Below are 19365 nucleotides of genomic sequence, written 5' to 3'. Positions count from 1 at the left end.
AGCAGGCTGGGATTGTGTTGACCCTCCCGCAAATGCTTCCGCACTGCCTCGTTGAGGCGGAACCGGGTTAAACCCCGTGATAACGCAACTCGGCCAAGATCTCGTATTTCGTCCGTTAGTGGTCTCGCTGCCCTCGCATCACCGACAGGCCGCGATTGTGTTCTCCTTCCTGTGGATCCGCCGAGGGAGTCACCAAAACCCCCCTTGATCAATCGTTTTTCCACAATAAGCGTAGGAGTCCTGAGGTCGACCGAATCATTTTCGGGCATTGGCGCCCCCAGAGCAGCGGACGGAAACATTCAGAAATAAGATCTTGCAGCACGCCCACAATTCACCCGAGAGACCGATAAGCAAGAAATGATCCTGACCCCCCTATCTAATGCTTAGTTCCAAACTCAGCCCGCCCAATGCACTATTTGTCCAAAAGCAAATTATCGGAGATTTCCCAACTCTCGTGAGGAAGGCAGATATGCAGGCGGCGGCACACCCGCAGTCACCCAGTGCAACACAGACACAAAGGGCCAGACCTTCTCCCCAGACAAGCCACGAATCAAAGTTCATGCATTTTCGACGTGCACCCACCATCACCGCTCTCCTTTCTCCGCGCTTCTATGCAACGCTCATTGATCACGCCTTGCCCCTCATGTCAGGGTAGAGGGTGTTTATACAAATATTTGCGGCTATCCCTTTATAGATAAACATAAGGGTGCCCAGTGGCAGACCTGCGTTGACGCTTAGTACATATTCTATCACACATAGCGCTCCGAACACATCGGAAGAAGGAGGTCCTCATCAGGCAGGCAAGGACCCTCGAGGGTTCAACAGACGCGATCCTGACTGAGATCAAAATGGCCTCCCTCCAAAAGTCGCCCACATAAATATCAGCTACTCATGCACAGGTGAGGACACGTAGGACACAGAAGCCCGGGTACAGATCGTTCCAAGGGTTTGTGTTGAGCCTCACCATTCACAATTTACATCTCAGTATTCATAGCGTACTCATGTGTTCGGCAATTTGAAGTATCGCAAAGTCATGTTCTACGCGCGGTTCTCTCACGACGAGAGCGCGTACACCGCGTTGTTGAGGACCACACTGCCGTACTCCTTAGCTCTACTCTGGAACATGAACTTATGCCCCTCCTTTCACATCTCCGCCACGACCATCTACCCGGAATGGGAATGATGTGGCAGCCAGACTGTTTTGTCTTCGAAAGGTGAAACGGGAAAGTTGGAGAAACAATCTGGCTCATTTCCTGAGAGGGGCTCCAGGAACAATTGGTACACCAACTAACTGCTCCAATGGCGCGTGAGCACCTGTTCCTCGGGATTTGCAGATTGAAATGTCAGCCTGCAGACGGACGAGTGTGGGGGCAGCGCATATGATATCTACAGTACGTTAGGCCTACGAGGAGCATCATGACCTGAGCGTGACCTGAGCATGACCTGAGCGTGTGATTAACACTCACGGGATCAATTTCAAGGCGGTATTGGAACGGGTACATCCGAGGCGCGGAGAGTGCACTGCGATGCCGTGCGCTTGCTCCTCGCAAAGAATTGACACGATGCCGTTCGCTTGCTCCTGAGCTTTTAGACCGAAGTTCTTGCAAGAAGAAAAAGACAGGTAGGTCAGAAACAAGCTGCATCATCATGACACTGACGACTGACTCGCCCAAAGCGATCGTATCCTGGACACATGCACAGAGGCCTTGAGACTAGGCTGAGGACGTTCTTTAGGTGGAAGCGTGATAGTAGAAGGCGAACATGTTTTGCAGGGAATGATACATCGGTTGATCTCCTGCCCGCGCTCGTGCCCTCCTGATGGTCTCTGTCAAAAAAGTGCAACTTGGACGGCGAAGGGCGTGTATAAGCTTGCAGCTTCGTTACAGATTGAGGAGACAAGCCGAGAGTCGGACCGGGAGGTTGTCTGGCTGGTTGTGGAACGCATGTGGCTCGAATCATTCAACCATCTACTATTATCATCCAGCGGGCACTTGGCACTATGCAGTGCGTTTATTAATGCGCGACTATTTGACATGTGCACGAATATGCTGCCACTCGCGGCGACACCCGTTAGCCCTGCTGCCGGTACCCTCCACTTCCGTTTGCATCCATTCCCTTGCCTCTTTAATCCGGACCCCAACCGTCAAGGCTCTCTATTGCTTCAAACGACGTACGTGTTGTACGATCTTCCGTCGATGTCTGGCAGCAAAATGACGCCTCGTTGGCTTTACAGCTGGCGGACCACTGGACAGGCGGGTGATCTTTCTTGTTGGGCAATATAGGCTTAAAGAGAACGTTGTCCTTGTCTTGGAATGTCCTGGGGGACATGGCCTCGGTGCTCTGCAACCCATAGTGGGCGGGCTGTTCTGGATGTCCCGTGAAGCTAGAGCCAGGGAGCGTGTCGGTTTGCAGCTGGTGGGTGTTCTTTCCTCCGGGGCCCTGTGGGAGCGGGTGAGGGGAAAGTGCATTTGTCAATGCTGATGAGCTTTTGATGGAACGTATGCACATGACATCCGAGATATAAGTAGGGCTCACACCCTCATGTAGCAGCTAATGAAGTTGCTAGTGCCTTGCTGCACGGGGACCTTGCTGTCTGGACTGATTGGCCCCACACCTTATGAGCGGCTGAGAATTGCGACATGCGTGGTTACTGTCAGTAAAAGAGCAAAAAAAGGACAGAGCACGGCAATCCGTGGTGGACGATGCATGGTTATAGATGATGACGCATGAAGTTGGTGGGACCCGCGTCATGGTCTATGCAAGGCATCGAAGTTTTGGAACAGCCTGGCTGGCATTTCAAAACTCAGAAATGGGAGCAGCAAATGCACTGGCGCACCAGGCGAGGGCGTAGTGCCACAACAGGAGAAATGCGCGCTTTTTCCTTGAGGCTTTGACTGACGGCACCTTGCAAAGACGGGTTTTGTGAACAGGCTGTGCCAGCCAGCAGCACCCGGACGGAAATCGGGGACGAGAGAGTGATGTGTGCAATGCAGAACAGACCGACCGGTGGCCGCTTCCGTGGGAGCAAGCTTCGATCAAAATGGATGTCGGGAAAGGGGTAAGAAATAAAGAAAATCTGGCTGACATCCTATGTTGTGCGCTTTCCGGTAGCACACTGGCTAACCTTCACCTTTCCAACAAACCATATGCGATTCACACAGAAAATGCCCCTGCGTCTAGAGAGCCGGTCGTTCGGGCCTGATGGCACCGGTGCTTCCTTGGGGACAGCGGACGATAAGGGCGATCATGCTAACTTTTGATCGCCAAGCATCCCATTAAGCGATGGCCTGGATGCTCGACAGAACGCCGGAAGAACAAACAGACACGGAAAGATGGTCCAATACCTATATACATAGACACGTGCGCAATAAGTATTAGCACGGCATGACGTATCAAACCCGTGTGCATGCATTTCTGCGGTGGGGAGCACCTCGCCGGCTCTCCCTTCAGAATCCAAACCCATTAGTCCCCAATCGGGCTTTAATTGGAGATGGGCTGATCGTGGAGATCCACGAATCGCGGTCTTCTTGAAGAGAAGGGAGAGTCTGTACTCGGCAATTGAACATCATTTGGATCTGCTGCACTGGGCAAGAGCCAAAGGTTATTGTGCATTGCACCGATACTGCACTTCGTAATCGCCAGCCACTCTGGGAAAAAGCAATGTTGCCGACTCGCCGTCCGCTACAACTCGTAGGGCTTCGACATAAGAAAGACTTACGAGTGAAGCATGACTTCATGCCCTCAAGGACAAGCATTGTCTTCGATTTTTGTAGGCGGTCAAAGCGCCGTCTACGGTTCAAGGTTCGCTGCACAATGCGACTTGGTGAATGGAAAGGTGCGGACATGACCCCTTGTAGGAGTCCCGATTCGCCGCATTGATGTTTCCTTTTTCGATCGGTCGGATGGGCAGGCAGTCACCATGAGCACTCGGAAATTGCTCAGGTCGGCAGTTTGCCAACAGCGGGCGTGTTGGAGATGCGAAACTGCGTTATCATTGACTCTCTTTATGAAAGTCCCTAAGCGTCCGCGGACGCTATTGCACTGGGAGGTCATTTCTCGCAATCGAGGTCCCGTAGGCACTTGGCCTAGCATCTCAAAGCATGCGGATCGGCGAGCCTTCACAGTTTCAGTGCCTGCTCAGACCAATCCGAAAAGCACAACAGGTCAGTCAATCGGCTACTCGCAGCTACCTACTTTGACGACGTGCATTCTCGCTCATATCGATCACGGAAAAAGCACGCTTGCGGATCGCCTTCTTGAGCTCACTGGAACGATTCCAAAGGTCAACGCTGCAGACCCCAAAGGTGTCAATAGACAAGTCCTGGATACTTTGCAAGTAGAAAGACAACGCGGAATCACAGTGAAAAGTCAGGCTGTTAGCATGATCTACGAAGCGCAATCTGGAAAGGAGAAGGGTAACAAGTGGCTTCTCAACTTGATCGATACACCAGGTCATGTTGACGTGAGCTTCGCTGTGAATGCTTCCTCGCCTCGCTCTCATTCTAATTCTCTGCTTCGTTGCAGTTCTCCTACGAAGTCTCCCGCTCACTTTCAGCTTGCCAATCTGCGCTGTTGCTCGTGGATGCGACGCAAGGCGTACAAGCACAGACAATTTCGGTCTTCCGGGTTGCGTCTGCACAGAAGCCGAAGTTATCCATCATTCCGGTAATCAACAAGATCGATTTGCCAAACTCAGACATTGATAAATGCATCGCGCAGATGCGTTCCATGCTTGGTCTGGAAGTACAACGTCCCGGAACATCAGAGGACAGCGGTATCGAGCCGATACTTATAAGCGCAAAGACGGGGCAAGGCGTCGAGCAGGTCCTCGAAGCACTTGTCGCCAGTGCACAGTCCCGACCAACCCTGCCGACGGTACGCTCCTCGCAACACCTCCAAGCCTTGGTATTCGACTCGTGGTATGACCAGTTTAAAGGAGTCGTCGCGCTCGTAGCTGTGCGTGAAGGCACTCTCTTAAAGGGTGAGCGGATCGCGTCCAAAATGACGGGGAAACTGTACGAAGTCTTGTCTCTTGGCATCAACCACCCCGGACCAACAGAGACTCCCTCACTCAGAAGCGGTCAGGTCGGATGGCTTATTTGCAACATGCGAAACATCAGTGATGCCAAGATTGGAGACATCTTCCAACACCCGGGGGAACCCAAGCGCAGTCGCCCACAGGATGAAGAAATGTCGGCCGCACTGCATGACGCTTCCCTTAAAGCACTGACTCCCATGGTCTATGCAGGTCTCTATCCTAGTGATTCCACAGAGTTTGGAAAGCTAGAAGAGAGCATTCAGAAGCTCGCGCTGAACGATCGCAGCGTGACGGTGACGCGCGAGAGCAGCGCAGCCTTGGGCCAGGGGTGTCGGATAGGGTTTCTCGGTACCCTGCATTTGGATGTGTTCCGTCAGCGCCTGCAAGACGAGTTCAAGCATGAAGTCCTCGTCACAGCGCCAACTGTCACGTACCGTGTGCGGTATGCACCTGACCGTGCACCGCAAGACGTTCTGCGGCAGAATCAGCTGAGTGAGGATGGAGGCGGTGTCTACAAGTTCTGCTCCAACCCCCTTGAATTTCCAGAGGAGCACGAGCGAAAGACGATCATCGAGGCAGTCGAAGAGCCGCTGGTTAAAGGTCGCCTGCGATGCCCTCAAGATTGCGTCGGCGACATGATGGCACTGTGTGCAGAGCATCGCGGCGTGCAGCTCGAGTACGACTTTGAACAGGTCGGTGTCGAGGCAAGTTCCTATGCTGGAGGTGGTGATCAGATTTCCGTCGAGCTCGTCTATCGCTTACCTCTGAGCGAGATTGTGACCGATTTCTACGACAAACTCAAGTCGCGGTCCTCCGGTTTTGCAACATTCGAGTACGAGCATGACGGGTACGAACCGAGCGACCTGGTCAGAGTCTCTTTTCTGGTCTCTGGTACACCTGTGGATCCACTCAGCACTATCTGCCACCGCAGCAAAGCGCAGCAGGTTGGGAAAGCGTGGGCTGGCAAGTTAAAAGAGGCCATCCCTCGCCAATTGCACGAGGTTGCGATTCAGGCAATGGCGAACGGCAAAGTCATTGCAAGAGAAACGATCAAGGCTTATCGCAAGGATGGTTAGTACTCGTCGAGGACCAGATACCTGCGCCGAATACAAGACTCACCCTTTCTGATTTTGATACTCCACAGTGACTGGATATCTCTATGGCGGTGACGTGACGCGCAAGATGAAGCTCTTGGCTAAGCAAAAGAAAGGGAAGAAGAAAACAGCCGCCCGGGCCTTTGGCAATGTTCACATCCCACAAGAGGCTTTTGCGCAGGTCCTGGACAGGCGCTAGCTGTCCTGTAGGCCTCTATGGAAACTTCTGCACATCTGCCGGGCGACAACAGTCACCCAGTCGGATCACAGGCGTATTTGAGCGCACGCTAGCAGCCTCACTATTCCATCATCTTGCGTCGTGTTCCTTGTGTAGATGCAACGTGTCATCCCTAGCTGACTTGCTTCGATCGGGCCACTGAAATACGGCACCACCGTAATAAAATCCATTATCCCTGACTCCTGTCGCTGTCCGATGGGCGATGCCCCCACCCCCTTGACCTTGATGGACATACTGTTCCCGCCTGCTTCCTCGTCAATGGCTTGCAGAAAACTTGTCCATCTGTTAGGAAATGCTTCTTGATGAAACGAATAGTGGCCAGCATTTGGTGCGCATGGATGGCCAGACCTATGCGAATCAGTACCGGCAGTACCTTTTTAACTTCATTCAACAATTCGACCTGTTGCTGTACCCGCTCCATCAGGTCGTAAGGTTGTGGTCTTGACGGACCTCGCGTACCTCGATCTTTATAAGCTGCTTGACCGGTAGCAGAAAATCAAAAATGACGCTTGCAACAAGCCTTTGGTTTCGGAGGCAGGGAATGTCATAAAGAGCATAAAGACTGGGAATACGGTTGCAACAGCAGGTATCGGCCTGGCTTCGAAGGGGAGAAGACATAATTTAAGAAAAGCGCCTTTCGTGACAGGATCATCGGTGATGCAATGATGTATCACATAGTACGAAAAGAACAGAATGACGGACCTGCACACCTCGCACGTTCTTGCCCCATTCGTCCTGGCAAGAGCATACAGGTGAGGAGGGTATGTCATGAGCCAGAAGAAAGTGTGTAACATGGATTGTGTACTTGTAATAAAGGACGTTTGCACACAGACTCAACAGGATCGCAAGGGTATTCCCTTGACAATGCAATATTCCGGGGAATATGGCATGCCGACATGACATCCTTGCGATATTTCAAGTATGACGTAGGCTAATTGTGAACACCGCACATTCAGTTCGTGTGAAGCTTTCGAAAGGATGATCAATGTGTTGACAGACAAGACTTGCATGTTCTAATACGATCGTACAAAAATCTCACAACGTCCTTTGTTGGTGGCACTGAGGGCACTTGCTCTTGTAGCGTTCGACAAGCATGTCCTGATGCGAAAGCATGGACGAGCCTGTGCCTCTGGCCTACCTTTTCGTCTTCTGCTTGAAAGATCGGCAGCATGCCGTCGCATTCGCACAACTCTGGTTCCATACGAGGCACATCCGGCTGGGGGGCACAGACAAGATCCTCCCAGTCGAATAGCAGCAGAGGCAACGTAGGCGATGCCTTGATTCAGGAAGGGAGTAAACTTTTTGATCACTGGGCGCCATTGTGGGGCGACCGAAGCAGGGAATCACGAGATGCCGAGGACGAGCAGCCTCTACTGCCAATATTTACTGGAGAGCAGGGCGGCCAACAGCCATCAACAGCTTTTCCAGAAATGATTACGGATCTTGCTTTGACGAAGAAGGCACCGCTATTGGCTGGCGCTCTAAGACAATGCCATCGTCTGCGAAGCCATCCTGCAGCTGCGCTGCTGGCTTTTCTGTCATCACCCGTCACCCTCTTGCGACACTGCTCCGGCTACGTCTCTTCGAAGCGGGTATGGGGACGACCCTCTTCCCTTCAAACGCCCTGCCTCTTAGGTAGCGCACTATTACTGTTCCTTCTTCTAGTTTGGGCGTGGCTGTGGACCATCTTTCGCCCGCCAGAGTATGTGATGCTTCCGAGCTCAACTTACTTCAGGACGCTCGAAGCGTTTGCAAAGACTCAACTGTTCGCAGACAAGGACCTCACGGGCCGAGATCGATGGAAAGCAGACTTGCTCACGCAGCTGCAAGATGGAGAGCAACGCAGGCAGTCATTGCTGGCGATATTGACCACACCAGGACAAGGCAATTCGTCGACATTGGCATCAGATGCGAAATCACTGGTACCCGCGACCATCTTCTCTTCGGACCGCGTGCCTGCTCCAGCCGGCTGGTCAGAGCAATGGACATCTCTCGGATTCCATCCCGTTCAATTCTTGAATGACAGTGCTGCAAACACTTGGATGTCCGATCAATTCGCTGCCCCAACAGGCTCGACCGGCCTCAGCAAAACGCTGCAAGCTTGGCATGCACTGCCTCGCGGTGTAATGCGCGCAGACTTTCTGCGGTATCTTCTCCTACTGGTGGAAGGAGGTACGTGGTCCGATATGGATGCCGAGCCTCTGGCCGCAAAGGAGACATGGGCGGAAGGAGCGCTGATTTCGAAGAGCACAAGTTGGGCCACCAAAGATCAAAACATCAGGCTCGTTGTCGGTGTCGAGTGCGATCCAGTGTCTTACAAACGCGTCTCGTTTCGCGGCTTACCAGAATTTATTCGCATCTTACCAGTGAGTGTGACACGAGCGAATGACAGCTGCAAGTCCTTGTGTCTGAACGCTTGTCTTTTATAGATGAATCGTCACCGCGAGGTGCAGTTTGTTCAGTGGACACTTCACTCGGCCGCAGGCCACCCTGTTATGGCCGACGTCCTGCGCAGGATGCTAGACTCACACGACATTTTTACGGCGTACAAGCTCGACTTGCTCCGCGATGCATACGCTGATACAATGCGACGCACTCCATCCCATCCGTCTGAGGCGACTGCAGAAACGCAAGGCGTCACAGCCGACCCAAAAGCTGTCGGTTCTATAACTGATGCCGCACAGAAGCTCGTGTTGAACCAACGAGCACGGCATCCATGGACGAGCGCACGCATGGTCTGGCGGTGGATGCGCGGGGCCTGGCGGCTAACTTGGCACCCTCTCTCTGTCGAAGAATGGACAGGCCCCGCCGTCTTCACGGATTCCGTCATTTCCTACCTCAACGCCATTGCCGGAACTCGTGTCGATGATCTATTGGATCTGAAACAACCCATACAGATTGGCGATGTCATCGTCCTCCCCTACGATTACTTCAAGTATGTAGCTTCCCAAGGTGGCCATTGCCTGTGGCGAATGCGAAGCTGACAGAAAACATGCTGCTCTGCTGCCTTTCCTGCAGCCCTGGTGCTACCAAGAAGCCAAGGGCTAAAGTTATTCATCACTACCGCGGCTCCTGGAAGCATGGCGCCGACGTGCCCACTTAACATAAGCATATTTTCTCTGTTCTTTTATCACTGGAGGGTTTGTCGCGTTTCTTCCAGCATAACATGTAAAGGCTTTTCCATTATCCGAGGCAACGCTATGTCAAAATCGCTGCTTAGTCAATTTTGCACATTCACATTGCTAGTGATATGTACATTCTTTTTGCAGCAAGTAGTCCCATCTTTTGGACATGCGTGTGCCGCGAACATGGAGCCAGACGCGCACGGTGCAATTAAATGGAAGGCATCTGTGCCATTTCAACACCTCTCTACCGCCTGGAAAGGTCGAACAGCAATCGCACCCTCTCCACTTTCTCCCCTGGACGTCTTATGCTATATTGCAAAGTGCCTGTTCAGCGTCAAGTAGTTGCAGTACTCTGGCTCATTGGCTCTTGTAACACTTGAAGCCAGTCGCACAGTTGACAATGGCACCATCAAAGACGAACGGCGGCCCTGCAGGCCGAGTCATCCTGACTCTCGGCGTCATCACCTTCCTTCACGCGGCGTATTCGACCTATGAGTGTAAGTGGGGATCAACGGGCTATTCTTGATTGCTGAAAGCTGAGCAGCGACCGATTCGACTCCACATCTGCTCAGATTTTTCAATACGAAAGTCGCTTGGGCTACCTAACGATTCAGTCCCAGGAAACGTGAGCATGCACTTGCTGTCACTTGCATTCAGGTATTTCGGACTCATCGCGTCAGCATATTTACAGATCACAATCGAGATGCTATTCTCGCTTTTACTTCTTCTAGTGGGAATCAGCTTAACAGCCGCCCCACTAAAGCGAATCGCATGGAGCAGTGAGATGAGGACAAGGTAAGTCAGCACGCTGCATTCAACGTTCAACATAACCGCCCCGTAATGCGCCATTGCAAATTCCCTGGCTGACGGCATCTTTTCTTTCATGAACTACGTCCTAACTACAGGACAATTGATCAAGTAGATGCGCGCAGCTCCTTCGCCTCGCTGGATCATCGGGGGCCAATCCTCTTCAATAACGCAGCAACCTTGCTAGAGAAGAAATATCCTGGCCACTGACATCGATGTCGCATTCTGCACATTGGCTTAACGAGGGCCTATCAGGCTCCTTCAGCTGCCACTGGCTATGGAAGACCGTGCATGGGTCTTGTACAATGCTTCACGGTCAGGCAAAGCATGGGCCATACAATTCAAAGCGTGCATGGGCCGAAAACCATGCTATAAGTTCACAATCGGCTTCGACGCGTATACAAGCGATCAGTGAACTATAGTTTCCTTCGAATATCCCTGAGGAAAGCTTTGCATTGCCCAGCCGAATGCACGATGCAGTCGTCAGACCCTGGCGGTGCCTTGTGCACAGCCTGCTGGTAGTTTCACTTTAGCGCCGATTTCTTTTGAGTGGATACACCTAGTCACTACTCAAGCATTGAAAGATCCAACCTCTTTAGCATGCTCTAATATCTGTTCAAGCTCGTTCTCGTGGCAAGACCGAAACGTGCTAACAACGAAGATACAATGGCCCAAATTTGCACCTGTGCCCAGGCTCTTTCCATTGCGCACTCTGCCTGCAGGTTTTTTCCCAGCGCAAGACTAGACACTCAATCCAAATACTTGGGCGTAGCCAGACGATGGCACCCGTGGAGTCTCAGGATGACGATACTCATCCGGGACGACCTCGAGCGAGTTTTCAGGACAATCTCTGTCATCTTGGAGGACCACTGATTGTCGGACGCTTTTGGTGTTCTGACGACAGAGGAACTCTGGGAAGGAGATAGGTCAAGATACGGCTGTGGTAGGGTCGAATTTTTCGCACATGCGCCTCGTCGCCTGAAGTCAATCAGCCTTCCGCAAGAATCGGCTCGACTCTTTATGAGCACCTGAGCCTTTCAACAATTCAGACCTCGTATCTGAAGATCCGATTGAGAAGCGAGAATCGGACTGTGATACATTAGGCATTGCACCCGACACCGCTGCAATAGTTCCCATTCATGGCGGCTGCAACAGCCCGTCGCAGGGAGGTAACCCTGCGGATATCGGCACCCGCGACGCCACTTTTCTGTGCTGCAGACTCCAATGACTCTACATATATATTGTCCTTCGATTGCACGTCATTGCCTGTCTTTCAAGCATGGCCACATTCATATTATCCTACACACTGAGCCCTTGCCTCAGCGAAGTCCTGACTGCTCCTCAATGGACCTAAGTTTAAAAGCGTGCTCCTTCTGTGGCGCTTACGCCGCACGCGACGAGGCCAAAGACTCGTCCGACTTGGTTGGCGGACTGCGACACCTGTGCGCAGCAGCTATTATACCACAATAAACCGCACTGATTTGTTTCGGCACATAAAGATCCTCACAGCCATGCTCTAGTCAAATATGGTGGAGGAACCCTACTTTGTGGGATCACAGGACGAGCTCCTTTGGGAACCACCCTTCCCCCCCCCTTTGGAAATGCGCGCTGCTTGGAGAACGAGCAGCACCACACGTCTCACCATGACAACGCTTTTCTGGTGCCCCAATTCCAAAATGGATTGGGGTCATGGATTCATGGCCGTGGTGAAAATCCTCATTGTTGAGTCGCCGGGTCATATGCAGGGTTCAGGTGTGCACAACTGCAGAGGTCAGCGTATCGAGGGTTGTTTTATCCTGCCGGCGAGGCTTTTCTCCACCGAGCCACCCATTGGATCTGTGACGACCTCTCATCACTCTTGCCCCACAGCTTAGCGCAAGGCTGCTGCTACCGCTGCCACCCCGCCTTTGACCAGCGCCTTGCCAAGGCAGAGCTACTTTATCCACGATAAGCTTGTAGGGCAGCAATATGAGCAATCCAAGCGGTTCTGCGATGCAATCCCGCACACGGCCACGCGGTGCCAGTCGCTTTCTGACCCAAGGCAGGGGCTTGCGAGGGCGGATAGCCTTGAACGACGAAGAAGATGCGCCATTTGAACGCCCGTCCAGCTCGCGCGATGTATACAACGACGAAGTCGAGGATGATGATGACGAGAATGCTGGTCTACTGGTCAGCGCGGTACCAATGTCTGGAGCGCTTGCCGCCACACCTCGCACGCCTACAGAGTATCCTGATGCTCCAACTCGCGGTGAGATAGCTTTGCGAAAAATCAATGCAAAGCCATCGCAGCGCGAACGCAAAAGATCGTGGTGGTGGGGTGGTCGCAGCGACGATGCGCCTGGGCCCCCGAGAACGGTGACGCTCGGAGATTCGGGTGAGTGCTCGACCGAGAAAGGTTGGTGATCTCACATGAGGCTGATTCCAATGTGACGTTCTACCAATAAGATCGGCAAAGGTCCAAATATCCGAAGAACGTGGTGCGAAATCAAAAGTATAACGTCTTCACCTTTCTGCCTTTCGTGCTCTATGAGCAGTTCAAATTCTTCTTCAATCTCTACTTCCTTCTCGTTGCGTTATCGCAGTTCATCCCTGCTTTGAAGATCGGCTTCATTGCGACGTACGTCGCGCCCCTTGCTTTTGTTCTGGCTATCACAATCGGCAAGGAAGCGCTGGACGACCTTGAGCGTTACAGAAGGGACAACGAAAGCAACAGCCAACCTTATCGCACCCTTGTGCAAGCTGCTCGACTCAGCAAGAAATCGCGTCGGCGAGGTCGTATGCAGCTCGATGCCGAAAGCGAAGGCGACAAGGCAGTGTTCCTGAATGTGCCAAGCAGCCAGCTCAAGGCCGGGGATCTGATATTCTTGCAAAAGAACGACCGCGTTCCGGCAGACGTGATCCTTCTCAAGGCCATCGGAGGAGATCACAGCGCGAGTCCAACTGAAGACCAATCAGATGAGCCGCTCGGAAAAGAAGGTTTCAAGATTGTGCTGGGAGAGGAGCTCGATCAGCAGCACGGCCCAAGTGCAGTTGTGCGGAACACTGGTGATGGCATTGGCAATGGGGCTGACGCTGGAGCCAGTGAACTAAATGGGGAAGAAGCCGGAACATGCTTCATCCGAACAGACCAGCTCGATGGAGAGACCGACTGGAAGCTGCGAGTCGCAGTCGATCTCACACAGAACATGTCAAATGACGAATTGGTCCAACTCGGTGAACGCGCGAGCGTGTACGCCGGCCCGCCCATCAAAGACATCCACACCTTCTTTGGTAACTTTACGCTCCACCCAGACCCAAGCGACACTTGCTCGGCTGGAGCGCCCCTTGATCCAGAGCGAGGAGGTCCCGCCGTCGGAGACCTTCGGAACCGCGCCTCTCCAAGCCGTAAAGGGCTTACCGCATCCGAGCATCTAGATGGCACTTCCACCCCTATCGCAATGGGCCTACAGTCGCAAGTGTCGCCTCTGACCGCAGAGAATTTGCTGTGGGCCAACACAGTTCTCGCCGCAGGTAGTGCCGTCGGCCTCATCATCTACACTGGTCGCGAAACACGCGCAGTCATGAACACGAGCCACCCGGAGACCAAAGCTGGTCTTTTGGATCTGGAGATCAACCGCCTCTCGAAGATCTTGTGCGCCTTCACCTTTGCCCTTTCCGCCGGCCTCGTCGCTTTGAATGGATTCAGGGGAGAATGGTGGGTGTACGTGTTCCGCTTTCTCATTCTCTTTAGTTCTATCATCCCAATCTCGCTGCGCGTCAATCTGGATATGGGCAAGACAGTCTACGCAAAGCAAATACAAAACGACCCAGAGATCCCAGGGACCATAGTCCGAACGAGCACGTTGCCCGAGGAGCTCGGCAGAATTGAATACCTGCTCAGCGACAAGACGGGTACCCTCACCCAGAACGAGATGGAGCTCAAGAAGCTGCATATGGGCACGATGAGCTACGGATGGGACGCTATGGACGAAGTGGCTGCTCAATTGGCTAGCGGTCTGGCGCATATTCAATCGCACAAAGAAGATACAAGCAGGGAAACCACGAGCCCCAGCAAAGCTCTGGTGAATCCCTTCCTCGCTGCTGGCGCAGTGTTGGGTGGAAGGGGGAGGCGCGACATGAGCTCCAGGGTGAAAGATGTCGCGCTCGCACTCGCGCTCTGCCACAATGTCACCCCTGCCTTTGACGAAAGTGGAGCAGTGACATACCAAGCTTCGAGTCCCGACGAGGTCGCCATTGTTCGATGGACCGAATCAATCGGCCTCACGCTCATCGCGCGCGATCGGACTTCCATCAGCCTGCGTGCTTCCTCTAGCGACACGACCTTGTCTTTTTCCATCCTCGAGATTTTCCCATTTACCTCCGAAAGCAAGCGCATGGGCATCGTAATTCGCGATAATTCGACAAAGGAGATCGTCTTTTACCAAAAGGGCGCGGACGTCGTCATGTCCAAGATTGTTGCAGAAAATGACTGGCTAGACGAAGAGTGCGGTAACATGGCACGGGAAGGACTGAGAACGCTCGTGATCGCTCGTAAGCGATTAACCGAAGATGCGTGGCTCACATTCGAACGCCAGTACAAAGCTGCCCGCGTACGAATGGAAGATCGCAATGAGGCGATGGCACAAGTTGTGTCCCAACACCTGGAACTTAAGTTGGAGCTGCTTGGCCTTACAGGCGTCGAAGACAAGTTGCAGGATGGTGTGAAGACAACATTAGAGTTGCTGAGAAACGCTGGCATCAAGGTCTGGATGCTGACGGGGGACAAGATTGAGACGGCCACGTGCATTGCGATCTCTTCTAAATTGGTGGCGCGAAATCAATACGTCCACCAGGTTGCCAAGCTCAAATCACTCGAGGCTGCACGAGACACGGTTGATTTCTTGCGTTCAAAACTCGATTGTTGTCTCGTCATCGATGGCGAGTCGCTTCAGCTCTTGCTTGACAACTTCCGCCTCGAGTTCATTGAGCTCGCAACACAGCTCACCGCTGTTGTGGCCTGCAGATGCTCGCCGACGCAAAAGGCGGATGTCGCCCGCTTGATCCGCGAATATACAAAGAAACGTGTTTGCTGCATCGGAGACGGTGGCAACGATGTCTCCATGATTCAAGCCGCCGACGTTGGACTTGGCATCGTGGGGAAAGAGGGAAAGCAAGCGTCTCTGGCAGCCGATTTCTCGATTCTCCAGTTCAGCTACGTTACAAAGTTACTCGTATGGCACGGAAGAAACAGCTACAAGCGTTCAGCAAAGCTGGCTCAATTTGTCATCCACCGTGGCCTGATCATCTCAATCATCCAAGCCGTCTTTTCCGCCATTTTCTATTTTGCTCCCATTGCTCTGTACCAAGGCTGGTTGATGGTCGGGTATGCCACAATATACACCATGGCTCCGGTGTTCTCGCTCGTCCTTGACCGCGATGTTAGTGAGGATCTTGCTCTCCTGTATCCGGAGCTTTACAAAGTGAGTGTTGAGCGCAGTGCAGCACAGCATATGTCCGCTGATGACAAATACTACATTCAGGACCTGACAAAAGGGCGGAGTCTCTCGGCCAAGACCTTTACTGAGTGGCTCATCATCTCTGTCTACCAAGGGGGTGCGATCATGCTGTTGAGCCTGATCTTGTTCGAGAACGAGTTTCTCAACATCGTCAGCATCAGCTTTACAGCGTTGGTGGTGAACGAATTGATCATGATTGCGCTAGAGATCACGACTTGGTGAGTACTAGCTCTTGTGCTCAGAAGGACCCAACGCTAGAATCTCAATTTGGCAGGCATGTCTACATGGTTATCTCGGAGATCGTCACACTCTTTCTCTATTGCGTAAGCATCGTCTTTCTGCCCGAATTTTTTGGTAAGTTCCGCCTTGAAGTTTGCAATGATATCGGCGGGCTCAACAAGTTCGCGTTGCAGACCTCAAGTTCGTTCTGTCCCCACGCTTCCTGTGGAAAGTTGCTCTCATCATTGCTGTCAGCAGCTTTCCGCTATATGTCATCAAGATCGTGCGATCGAGGTTGGCTCCACCTAGCTACAGCAAGCTTGCGACATCGTAGAGGGGGGCCTCTGCTGCATACCCGCTCAACTGTATCCTACTTCGCAAATATACCAGTCCTGACTTGTGCAGACCAGCTTCAGATTGAGAACGCGCATACACAGGCATGAGAGCCAGTTTCACTCGCCACCATCGAGCAAGAATTTATCCAGGTGCTGACGCATCTCTGTCCGTTCTACCCTCCGCACGACCTGTTGATCGCCGCGTCGTTGGGTCGACGGCGAAAATCCGCTGCTGTTCAGTTGTAGCGCGGAATATTCGCTCGCGTTTCCATCCAAACCGATACGTTGCACGTCGACAAAAGAATGGTCGTATCCCACACTGGTCAAAGCCCACATGTGAAGCGCATGCGCAGGAAGGGGCAGAGTTAAATCCTTGTCGTGCCCATCCACTGGAGGTGTATCCAGCACAAGCGTGCATGCATAGCACAGACGCGCAGTGAGATCGAGTTCACCCGCTTCCTGCGCCACGGCAGGTTCCACGGCTTTCGGATGGGTATGCGATGATATCGCATCGGACGAACGAATGCTGATTTTGCTCCTCCACGACCTAGCGTCTTCCCGCTGAGCTGGCATGCAGCAAAGAGGACAGATCGGCGATTGAGCTCCTTCCTTTGTTCGCGAAAGCGGAAAGCAAGAAAAGTCACAAATGTCATGGACCATCTTAGCTTGCGATGCCGAAAGTAGACGCGTGTAGAGAGATTTGTCAAGGAAGTCTGGTCCTGTTGAAAAGGAACTCTCTGTGTTGGACCTGTTCTTCTGTTTCACAGAGGGGTCATGGACCTCAAACACGGGCTGTTGACCAGCCTCGTCTTCAGCAGGAGACGCATTATCGCTTGAGAGGACCAGCTTTGAGCCAATTTTACCAATTGTGCTGACAGTGCTCGAGACATTGGTCTCGAGCGACAGCACGAATGCTTCCGTGAGGCGTTCGAGGCTTGCCTTGCTGCCCATCAGCCCTGGATTCACATCCGCCGTAGGTGCTCTGGGGACATGCTCGCTCGCAAAGAGAGCAGATCCTGCAAGATCTCGCGGTTGGATGTATTCCAGGTGCTGGTTGTGGACAAGCCAACCTAGCTCTTTGGCGCTGCAGTCTGCTAAAGGTCGAAGCACGAGCACCCGGCGATCACCAGCAGTAGGAAGGCCAAACCATTGCGCAGCAGCGTTGTTGACCGCCAGCTTGGCACCCTCGCCTTTCGAAAGAGCATCCATGAGCCGCACAGCCGAACGAGTCGCGGACGTTCCAAGAAGAAGGGCTTGGTATGCTTGTGCTCTGGGCAAAGAAGCCTGATGAGGAAGGACCGCCACGCGGCGTATGAGTGTATCCATGAGGATACGGTGCAGATCCTCGATGCGGGTCAGGGCTGTGCGAGATGTGGCGCTAGCGTTGGCCGACGCAGTGCACTGGCTGGAGAGCGGAGATTTAGCAGCGATGCGTGAGAACAGGTCCAGGAGGAGATGTCGGTTTGACACATCCGTTGAAGAAATGTACGAAGGTGCAAATAGACTTGTGTTGGCTAATGGTGCAAAATGCTCTTTTTGAGTTGATGTCTGCCATTGCGACTGCAAAAATCACTCACGATCGTGCTTCACAGTGCAGAACCATGCCCTGCTCTCCTCATCTTGCAGCCCAAATGTGCCAAACACTTTTTGGGCTAGCTGTTCATCGCTACAAAAGATATCCTCCAGATTGAGCGTAACAAGTCGGTACCTGTTTCCGTAGTCCGCCTGAGTTGAGCAAAGCAGTGCGTTCTGATTGTCTATCATGCGTTGAAGTGTATCTCGCCTGGACTTGCGAGCATAGTCCACTTCCTCACTCGAGGAAAAGAATAAGGCAGAGTCGTCGACGTGTAGTGCATCGAGCACATCGATGTCCGCAGGTCGTTGAGTACCACGAGCTCTTCCGCGGCGCCCAGCGTCAGGTGATCTTTTTTCAGTGCTGATATCAGGAACTGCTGAAGATGTAAAAAAAGCCGACCCTGAGCCAACGGATTCGGTATCGTTCCCATCTAGGTTAGCGTCGACTGCTCTGTGCGTGAGCCGATTCGTTGATTGGACGGCAACATCAGCAACGATGCCCCTTGAACCCTTCTGTTGGATCTGTTGCCTCCTTTTCCCGCTGATGTACATGTCCACGCCAAAGATGTCTGCTGTCAGATGCAGGAGGGCACGGCTATTGGGGCCGCCACTCAGCGCGATGAGCACGCGGCTGGGGCTCGACACTTGTCCACATGCTTGCTGCTCGAATTGCTTTCGCATAATGCATGCCCCACGAGCATGTGTATATCCTCCTACGCTCCTGCTCGCCCGGTTGCGGATTAGGCGCAGCGCGCAGGTGGTACAAAATCGCTCTTCGCGAAGCTTGAGCACTGGGCGGTCATCTCCTTCATCCTCGACGGGAGCAGCTTTTTCAGCGTTCTCCCCGCGTAAGGCAGCCGTTGCGGCATAGCGAGGCGATTGGCAACGTGAACAAGCAAAGGGATTGCTAGCCGTCGCCCTCTGCTTCGCTGATCGAGCTGCATGCCGCTCTTGTGGCGATGGAGATACAGCCGACGATGGCGCCCGACCCGGCTCTCGACAGGCCGCTTGAGCTTGTTCGTCGTCAGGGTCTGGGCACGGCATTGAGGGTGACGTCGCAAAAGCTGCGTTATTCTGACCTCTGGAAGGTGCTTACCCTGCTACCCGAGCTAGGAAGAAGAACAAGCTTGTGCGTCAGTGCATGGGTCAATCCATCGAGCTAATACATCAGGGAGCTTCTGGTCTGTTCAATACCAAATACTTCAAAAAAATGCATTGGAAAGATGTGGGTTACATTGAATCTGTGATTATGTAATATGGCTGATGTATAGCCCTAGTTCATTGGCATCGCAAACGGTCCAATGGAATGTCTGTGGCACGCAGACAAGCACATGACAGAAAGCAGCATAACTCGGCCTTGGAGTGGGAGCCCAATCATTAAGCACTTCACGAACCGCAGGCGTTGCACTTCGGCCATCACCTGGTTGTCGTATCCCACT

At 52.9% G+C, this 19365-nt stretch overlaps 6 protein-coding genes across 6 annotated transcripts; 5 read left to right on the top strand and 1 right to left on the bottom strand.

Moving 5' to 3' along the window:
* Window positions 1-1612: 1612 nt before the first annotated feature.
* On the top strand, window positions 1613-2418 carry K437DRAFT_151980 (uncharacterized protein). Its single transcript, XM_013386975.1, has 2 exons — window positions 1613-1621; window positions 1676-2418. The coding sequence occupies exon 2, from the start codon at window positions 1776-1778 to the stop codon at window positions 2280-2282; it is 507 nt and encodes a 168-aa protein (XP_013242429.1). The 5' UTR covers window positions 1613-1621; window positions 1676-1775; the 3' UTR covers window positions 2283-2418.
* A 1501-nt stretch (window positions 2419-3919) lies between these two features.
* On the top strand, window positions 3920-6331 carry K437DRAFT_278766 (GTP-binding protein lepa; the record flags this gene model as incomplete). The annotated part of the gene is made up of 3 exons (XM_013386974.1): window positions 3920-4462; window positions 4525-6109; window positions 6183-6331. 3 exons carry the CDS (start codon window positions 3920-3922, stop codon window positions 6329-6331), a joined length of 2277 nt encoding a protein of 758 aa, XP_013242428.1.
* A 1051-nt stretch (window positions 6332-7382) lies between these two features.
* K437DRAFT_237151 (glycosyltransferase family 32 protein) lies at window positions 7383-9654 on the top strand. The gene is made up of 3 exons (XM_013386973.1): window positions 7383-8736; window positions 8800-9305; window positions 9389-9654. The coding sequence occupies exons 1-3, from the start codon at window positions 7540-7542 to the stop codon at window positions 9471-9473; spliced, it is 1788 nt and encodes a 595-aa protein (XP_013242427.1). The 5' UTR covers window positions 7383-7539; the 3' UTR covers window positions 9474-9654.
* Window positions 9655-9760: 106 nt separating this feature from the next.
* Window positions 9761-10789, top strand: K437DRAFT_237149 (uncharacterized protein). Its single transcript, XM_013386972.1, has 4 exons — window positions 9761-9992; window positions 10068-10120; window positions 10187-10290; window positions 10401-10789. Exons 1-4 carry the CDS (start codon window positions 9896-9898, stop codon window positions 10510-10512), a joined length of 366 nt encoding a protein of 121 aa, XP_013242426.1. The 5' UTR covers window positions 9761-9895; the 3' UTR covers window positions 10513-10789.
* Window positions 10790-12149: 1360 nt separating this feature from the next.
* On the top strand, window positions 12150-16409 carry K437DRAFT_151916 (phospholipid-translocating P-type ATPase). The gene is made up of 5 exons (XM_013386971.1): window positions 12150-12676; window positions 12748-15761; window positions 15822-16015; window positions 16072-16151; window positions 16211-16409. The coding sequence occupies exons 1-5, from the start codon at window positions 12271-12273 to the stop codon at window positions 16348-16350; spliced, it is 3834 nt and encodes a 1277-aa protein (XP_013242425.1). The 5' UTR covers window positions 12150-12270; the 3' UTR covers window positions 16351-16409.
* Window positions 16298-19077, bottom strand: K437DRAFT_257463 (uncharacterized protein). The gene is made up of 2 exons (XM_013386970.1): window positions 17929-19077; window positions 16298-17865 (listed from the first exon to the last, which is right to left on the bottom strand). The coding sequence occupies exons 1-2, from the start codon at window positions 18968-18970 to the stop codon at window positions 16469-16471; spliced, it is 2439 nt and encodes an 812-aa protein (XP_013242424.1). The 5' UTR covers window positions 18971-19077; the 3' UTR covers window positions 16298-16468.
* Window positions 19078-19365: the final 288 nt, after the last annotated feature.

The sequence above is a fragment of the Tilletiaria anomala genome (assembly GCF_000711695.1).
Source record: "Tilletiaria anomala UBC 951 chromosome Unknown K437scaffold_60, whole genome shotgun sequence".
Classification (NCBI taxonomy): domain Eukaryota; kingdom Fungi; phylum Basidiomycota; class Exobasidiomycetes; order Georgefischeriales; family Tilletiariaceae; genus Tilletiaria; species Tilletiaria anomala.
The sequence above is the reverse complement of the archived record's forward strand: the minus strand, read 5'-3'. Positions and strand labels throughout refer to the sequence as shown.